The following is an 8,487-nucleotide window of genomic DNA, read 5'->3' as shown; positions in this document are numbered from 1 at the left end:
AGAAGTTGTTTCTGGGCTTGTGTTCAAAGAAGAACTGATGTTTAGAGGTTTACCTAAGTGCTTCACATAACAGGATATGTACAGTTTCCTTTTTTGCCCTCAGTTTAACTTTGTTGTCCTCATCCATTTCATCATTTTTGCTAGCATTAGCCCCAGCGCTAGCCAAAATGTCTCCCTCGTCATTAACTTCACTTTCTACAGTGTCCATCTCAGCCATAGATTGAACTCGTTTCTTGTTTTTTGTCTTGCCGTGTTTGTCGTTCACCATAGCCCCATCCTAGTTAGTCATTTTCTGCTGTTTATCTTGGTAGTATTTCAAGTATTCAGGGGCTTTGACAAAAAAAGACCCGGGAACAGTAGTTCAGTGGTTGTGTCTTGTTCCTTTTTTTTCAGTGTATTACTCCCGAACCCTGATTTGATCCATATTTTCTGCACTCTGTACCCATACTTTCACACCTAGTTTTTTTAAAAAGTAAACGTGGCCACTTTTAAATAGCTCGTGACTGAATGTTTGGACTTAGAATAAATCAGGAAGATGTTAGAGTGAAAACGTAATTATAAAAATGTGAGTTTGAATTATTAATAATTAATGTGAGTGTAACAGTGGGTGCAGAGAACTGTGCTAGAAAAATTTGTTTGAGAACGGTAAAATCATCTAGAATTAATTTGCTTTTTTCATTTTCATTGGGAAATTTTTTAAATTATGAAGATTAAATTAAATTCAAACTTTTGTAAAAGAACAAAAAAACAAAACACACAAATCTAACACACTCCAAATACTCAATCTGTGGAAGTTAAATTAATTAACATGCAAATTTCCAATCCTTTATCACAGGTTACTCTGACTGTTTGTATTGTCACTCTACTTTGAAAGTCCACACCGGAAGTTTTGTACGTTCACACTGTAGTTTCTGTGTCTGACCACTGGAGGGCAGTGGAAACTGGTGGATCTCTTTATTTTAAACTGTGTTTACGATTACTCGGCTCTACCCTCGAAACAGCTGTGATTTTAAAGTATTTTCATGTTAAATAACGGCAGGTCTGTCATAAGTTTGCTCTAAATGGGCGCTTTAACCAAATGTCATACCAGAAGTGTCTGTCCCTGCCGGGACACCGTCCTTCCTGGTGTGGGTGTGGACACAGATGACTACACAAATAATGGAGGAGAATCTTCACAAGTCTGTCTCTTGAATTTAGCTTTACATTTAAGTAGTTTGCCCTCCTTTTTTGCTTTTTGGTTGAGACTTTTAGCTGGCATGCTGTGCCAGGATGGGAAATCTTTTTGGAAAAAAGAAACAAACCCGAGTGACAGAACAAGACAAAGCGATTTTGGTAAGTGTCACGCAGCTAGCTCAAGTGTTAGCCTGGAATTCTGTGCTGTAAAACAGAGCGAGCTCTTGTGTGCTAATTTAACAACTTCGGTTATCGAGTAGCCCTCAGCAATATTTTATAAAGCAAAACATCTAAATGTTATTATTATTCAGGGTCTACTCTTCTGTCTTAACGTACTTAACCGCTTAATCCTCTTCGATTCGTTCTTTAAAGTGTCCTTTAAGCAAACACTGTAAGTCATTCAAATTCTAACACTGTAGTGTACTTATTTTTCTATGCCGGTATTACCGGAGGACCTTAACGTAAGCGCAGCCAGTAATAATCAGATTATAGCTGCTGTAGTTTGTGCAGACTGCTACAATTTCTAAACCTGGATCAACAAGAAGTTGGTATGGCTGAATTAGTTTGAAGCGTATCTGAGTGCAGTGCAGGTGTTTGGTTCGTTCATGTCTCTATTTCCTCATTTCAGCAACTCAAACAGCAAAGAGATAAGCTCAGGCAGTATCAAAAGAAGATCAATGTGCAGCTGGAGAAGGAGAGGCTTCTGGCCAAACAGCTGCTGAAGGATGGCAAAAAAGAGTGAGTACAGTATAATCAATGAAACCATAGTAATGATTGAAAGGAGAGTAAAGGCATATATGTTCTCAGCACGAAATATATAAATACTGCTCAATAGGGAGCGTAATACTCAGGACAGAAAGGACAGCTTCCCTGCAACTGTTCTTGCAGCTGACTTCCCAGAGTTCATTAATATAAAATTAAAATTAAGAAAAATAAAGTTTTGAAATCTGCAGTTCTGAAATGTTGTTCTAATTGATGTCTCTAAAGCTTATTTCAGGCAGAATCCTTAAAAAATAATAAATAGCGAAAAACACAAATCAAGCTGACGTCTTCAGTTGTTTTGCTTGTTTGAGCAGCTGTGAAGAATCCAAAATATTTCCTTTCACTGTCACCAAATTCAGTTTAACAGAGGGCTGAACTGGATGAAAATCACCTTCTCTCCAAACTTCTTTATCAACCTTCCTTTTGTTTTCTCTGGGTTATCTACTGCAGCTGACTGTGAGCACATGTACAGTGTTGGTGCATGTGCTCAGGGTGCTTGGACAGAGAATCAGAAACTAAACGTAAATCCAAAGCCAGTTAATAGTGGCAAGAAAGCAAATGGGATGGGAGATGGGAAAGAAGAGAGGTTTTTTTTACTGTTGCAAAAAGAATTTGGGAAGACGAGACATTTTGTGCAGCGCTTTTTTTTTTATTGTCAATCATCTCTTACATTTCTCCCTCCTTACTACAAGCTTTAACGTGTTTATTTGAACAGGAAAGCTCTTCTCTTACTGAAGAAGAAACGCTATCAAGATCAACTCTTGGACAAGACAGAGAACCAGATAAGCAACCTGGAGCGCATGGTGAGCGATCGGCGAACTGCACTGACACTCAGCAGCGTTTAGGTGGCGCTCACAGCTCCTCCCTGTGCTCCTCGTTTCAGGTTCAAGACCTGGAATTCGCCCAGATCGAAAGGAAAGTCATCGATGGATTGAAAGTTGGAAATGAATGCCTGAAGAAAATGCATGAGGTAGGTGATGACATGTGGCCTGCAGATGCTTTTAAAATTCATCACCTGTTATTCATGAGCTGTTATCAACTCTTTTTCGCTGCAGGTGATGTCTATTGAAGAAGTAGAACGGATTATGGATGAAACTCAAGATGCCATTGAGTACCAAAGGGTAGGTCCTTTCAGCTGGTAATCGGGTTCATTTATTATTTTAGCCTCTTTTACTTCATTCTGCAAGTAGATGTGGAGAGAGTGAAAATTTAAAAGGATTTCTCAAATCTCTGTAGATTAAATTTCACAGATGTAAAATTGGTTCGTATCCACAGTCATTTCACTTTTTAAAAACTTGTCGTCTCTCTGCAGCAAATTGACGACATGCTGGCCGGCTCCTTATCTCAGGAGGATGAAGATGCTGTGCTGGCTGAACTGGAGGCAATAACTCAGGTTAGTTTAATCAGCTTTAAAAGAAAGAAAAAGAAAAGATTAGATCGCACTTTTAGCAAGCAGCACCCTGCTCTTCATTTTGATTCTGAGTTCTGACCTGTCGGATTTTGAACTTTCTCTCAGGGAGATGTCGAGCTTCCTGAGGTCCCTTCAGACAAACTGCCAGACGTTCCAGAGGCCGCGGAGGAGCAACCAGGTTTGTTGTCTCATGTTTTTCCTATCCCAGGTTCACACTGCTGCACAGTCCTGTTCAAAAAGCAAGACTGACTAAAGTTCCAACCAGAAGTCTTTCATTATCCATTGATAACTCTGTTGTCACACCTCCTCAGGTTAAGAGTCTTGGTTTTATCCTTGACAGCACTCTTTCCTTCACAGTACATATTAATAATATCACTCAGTCTTCTTCTTTTTTTTCAATCTTCATATTAACCGCCTTCATCCTTCGCTCACTCCAAACAGTACCGTCATACTTGTCAATGCACTTGTCATATTTCGTTTAGATTACTGTAATTCTCTTCTCTGTGGTCTATCTCAGAAATCTCTCCACAAACTGCACTTAGTTCAAAATATAGCTGCTCATATTATATCCAGAATTAGATCCACTGAACATGTAACAGCTGTTCTTAAACAGCTCCATTGGGTTCCCATTCACCTCCCTGTAAATTTGAAGATCCCACTTCTTACTTTATAACCTCGCTCCTCCATATTTATCTGATCCTCTCCATACGTTTTATTTTGTTGTACTAATGTAAGGTGACCTTTAAAGGCACCTGTTAATAAATATGTTATTATTATTAGTATTATTACTAATGACTTTTAGAATATGTGCATGACACTTCATAGAAAAAATCCAACAGCCATCCTCCCATCGTGTTTCATATCGCAGAGGCTGTGCTGAAACCTCAATAATATCTTCTTTCCACGACTGTAAACACTTCACCACCAGAAAGTAATTTTAGAGGAGTCAATAAATAGAATGCTTTTATTAAAAGGCTGTGCTGAGTCACCGTGGGCCCCGGTGACCTTATCACTCTGTTTAAAACTAAAACATGCAGTGTGATGAAGCTTAAATCTCGCTGCTGTCTCACGTCTTTAAAAAGGTCTTTAATGAGGTGTCTTCTTGTCACGTTGGCGCTTTATTAGATGCTTAAATGCAAAGCTCAGAAGAGAGAGGTCCTCAGAAAGCGAGGTTATTACATCTATTAACATCACGTTTTTATTCAAATAAATGGCAAAAACCTGCCCTGCAGCTGTTTGCAGCCACTACTTGCAGATTTTTGTGTCGATCATTGTTCTTTCGCTGCTGAATCAAAACGTCTGGAAAGATTCCCGTCTCATTGCCATCTTTGTGATCTTTGACTCTCAGTTAATGGTGAGGAATGGTAGAGGCACACCTGATAGGAAGTAAAAGGCTGTCAATTGTTGACGCTTAATCACTCTGGGGACCGTTAAATTGTGTGTGTAACATGCATATAAGCGTGAAAATGCTACATTGGATTTACTAAAAATGACCTACATACATGCACTTTCTATACACATAAAAGGTAAAAGTACTCTTTATTTGAAGTAAATGTTTTAATCAATCCGAGTATATATGTGAAGAGTCTTGGTAGCCTTGGTAGTTCATAGGCAGAGTTTCTTCAAGATTACATACTCTATGGTCACTGTAGCATGATTAGTACTCAGTAGATACTTTATACATGTATAATCTGTATTAGGCCTGGGCAGTGACACCCAACATCTGGTCGCTACAGAGAAGTTTGTAATTCCTTAAATGGTTGACAAGAGGCCATAAGGGGTTTTTGGGGGCAGCACCGTGTGCTTCTTTGCATCCAGTTTCACTCTACCGACGGCAAATGTCCAGCAAATCCTCGTCAACCATTCAAAAAATACAAATTTTTCCTTAGCAACCACTTGTTGCCATATGTTCGCTGACCCGTCTCTAGGCCCCTGTGGCTGAAACCTCAGTTTTGTTTCTGCATTGTTGGATCTGTGAGTTTTCTGCACTTGATCTGTGATCTCACAGCAGGTCCAGGTTGTGTGTTTTATGTTATTGGACAAGATGAAGGTGATGTTGTGTCTGCTGTCAGGTCAGGCTTCAAGAAAAATGAACTTGGGTTTTATTTTTGCATAAAAATGAGTTCACTGCAGTGAGATCAAATAAAACAATACAGAATAAAACAATTTTGGTAAGTAAAGTTCAATAAAGTAAACTAGTCTCAGCAGAGGAAAAAGCTTGGAGCATAAAATAATACATTGGTTAACCAAACTTGAAAAACTTCAGGAAGATAACTGGTGTACATGGTATGCAAACAATAGCAAGCACTGAAGCATACTAAAATGCTGTAAAATACTGTAACATTACCTATAAAGATTTAGCATGTCACGACTCTACGGCCCCTCATCCTGCTTCTTTCTCTGTCAATCTCTTTGTTTCAGAGCGGGAGCGTCCCAAGAAGAAACCGCAGCGAGAGGCGCTCGCTTTGTAGGAGCACGACTGAGGATCTTCAGCCGACAGCAGCTGGTTGCTCAAAGACCCAAAGACAGCAGCCAGTCTCAGATAACCGGGCCTCCTCCACCCCATCCAGCGGCTGTTTCTCCTCATGGGCTGCAGGTTCACACGTGAAGCGAGTCAGGACCGGTTCACCGCAGTCACAAATGCTGATTGAACCATGAAGACCTGTGAGATCAGATTATCGTGCCTAACCTTTGTTTGATTAGTTCTCTGTGTTTACCATCAGTCATTTGACATACAGTGACCTAAAGCCATGTGTGTATGTCATTTTAATTCCTCCCTCAAAATATCTTCGCCTGATGGGTAATGTTTTTAAAGAGCCAGTTCACCCAAATTACAGAAACACACATTTAGCTCTGTGCATCCAGGTCTGTGCTGCCATGCTTTCTCAGATTGTGGTGATTTTTTTTTTTTTTAGTTTTTAGTTTTTTTGCTTTACAGCTGCAGTAAGTCCAGCTGAGATTAAATTGCTTTTTTCCTGCTGTAGAATACATATATCTGTTCTGTCGTTTGTCCTGTGAGGGAGGGGTAAAAATGCAGAAGAGACATTATGATGGTGCTGTGCTCTGGCGATCTGATCCACCTTCCTGTCATCTTGTTTGCCCTCTGTGTGCTCACCAGTAACTGATACCTGTACAGCAAGTTGGAGTAAATGGAGTTAGCCCTATCTACCCTTATTGTAGACTTTGTGACCTAAACACATAGAACAAAATGATGGAGGAGTTAATTTCCAACTTTCACCATGAACAGAGCCTCCTTCACATATGGCGATAAATTGTTCACCCTAACATTTGCCTGGCTCTTTACTTTCTTTGATATATGTCGTTCTACTAATGCACTCAGCCTGTTTTTATCTGTGTAAAATCTCCCACTCAGCCTCCCTGCAACAAACGCACACATCTGGTGAAACAAAAACTTGAGGAGCGCAAAACAAGCATCTCTGCAAACATAGTAACATAGATGATGGATCGGTGAATGTAATAACAGAGAAACAAGCCTGGGAACCATCATTGGTCTCTGACAAGTTCACATAGAGACATTTTTCTTCCATGTATTAACTTATTTGTGATTGCAAAAAGGGATGATTAGATCTCATTTCTGCTAGTTTTTAAAAATCTTTGCTTATAAAACATTTGCATTTAGCAACAGGATGGAGGGGTACGTTGTTTTTCTTGTGATTTGAGTGAACTGATCCTTTAAAGCAGGTATAACAGAAACATAACATTTTCTCTGTAAAGTCTTTGGTGTCTTTCTCTTACCGTAAAGGCCTTCTCTTCATCTGGCTTTGCTTTCTGAGTTACTCAACCCACCCTAAAGTACCCCCCAAAAAACAAAACAAAAAAAACTATTTGCATCAGATTCGCAGAATATTCTCTCAGTCTGACCCCTTTTCAAGCAGCTTAACTAATCTAATTCCTTGCTCCCCTTGTGGATTAGTTCAGTGTCATTGGAGAAAGGGCTAATCATATCGTCTGTGGGCTTACCTCTGACGCCCAGACAACAGCTGGTAATCTCTTCAAGGTAATAACTTGACAGAACCTGGGGCTTTACCCATCAAGTATGATCAAAACTAATTATTTCAGTGTTTGCGTATGATGCTTTAGATTTTCTTACATATTCATGTTAAAGTGGTGCAAGAAGGGTGGCCTAGATCCAGAAGGCTTAAAGCTTGTGCATCTTTGAAGATCCAGCTAACTAATCTGTAAATCAGTTAATCTCACAGACAGAAACACTGATGACTAATACTGACAGTCTGCGATTCGCCAGTCCTGCTGCAAACTACTTGTCTTAAAATGGCCTCAGATATTGTACCTCTATATATTCTTTTTACAATAAAAGTGTTTTTTTATTGCCGTTCGTTATCTCACTGCCTGTAAATCACTGTTCCGATTGTTATTCAGTGAGTGAACACAAGGTGGCAGCAGATGACTCAGTTTTGAAGCTGCTGGTCTCCAGTTTTCTCTCTCCTCACTTCACAACTGACCAAGGCAGGTGGTCTCTATGTGTTGGAATAAATGAGAGTCCTTCTCTCCACTATCTCCAAATGCTTCTTATAAGGGATTCTTTCATCACTGAGCTTCTGTCTCTAATTTTGTAGGGTCCTTACATAAGGACCTTGAGATGACTGTTTTGAACTGGTGCTGTGTAAATAAAACTGAATTAGGTACACAGTTTACTGTGGGGCTTCCCTCTCATATCCAGATGAAAGTTATCTTGTAGCTAAAATGTAATATTTTGGGCCGCCTTATTTTTCTAAATCTATACCAATCAGGCATAGCATTGTGTTGGTCCCCCATTTGCTCCCCAAACAGCCCTAACCTGTCAAGGCATGGACTTAACTAGATGCCTGAAGGTGTGCTGGGGTCCAGCACATCCCAGAGATGCCCAATTGGATTAAGATCTGGGAAATACGGAGGTCAAGTCAACACTTCAAACTTGTTGTGCTCCTCAAACCATTCCTGAACCAGTTTTTGTGGCAGGGTGGATTATCATGCTGAAAGGGGCCATCAGGGAATGCTGTTCCTCTGAAAGAAGGTACATGGTTTCCAACCATGCTTAGGTAGAAGCTACATGTCAAAGTAGCATCTCAAGGTTTCCCAGCAGAACATTGCTCAAAAGAATCACATTGCCTCCACCGACTTGT

At 40.0% G+C, this 8,487-nt stretch overlaps 1 protein-coding gene across 1 annotated transcript; it reads left to right on the top strand.

The window, feature by feature from the left end:
- The first annotated feature begins 1,024 nt into the window (after positions 1-1,024).
- chmp6b (charged multivesicular body protein 6b) lies at positions 1,025-7,697 on the top strand. The gene is made up of 8 exons (XM_080872416.1): positions 1,025-1,332; positions 1,802-1,911; positions 2,651-2,738; positions 2,819-2,905; positions 2,991-3,056; positions 3,248-3,328; positions 3,452-3,524; positions 5,768-7,697. Exons 1-8 carry the CDS (start codon positions 1,270-1,272, stop codon positions 5,815-5,817), a joined length of 618 nt encoding a protein of 205 aa, XP_080728542.1. The 5' UTR covers positions 1,025-1,269; the 3' UTR covers positions 5,818-7,697.
- Positions 7,698-8,487: the final 790 nt, after the last annotated feature.

This window comes from Rhamphochromis sp. 'chilingali', assembly GCF_963969265.1.
Source record: "Rhamphochromis sp. 'chilingali' genome assembly, chromosome: 22".
NCBI lineage: Eukaryota > Metazoa > Chordata > Actinopteri > Cichliformes > Cichlidae > Rhamphochromis > Rhamphochromis sp. 'chilingali'.
This window is presented reverse-complemented; position numbering and strand designations above follow the sequence as displayed.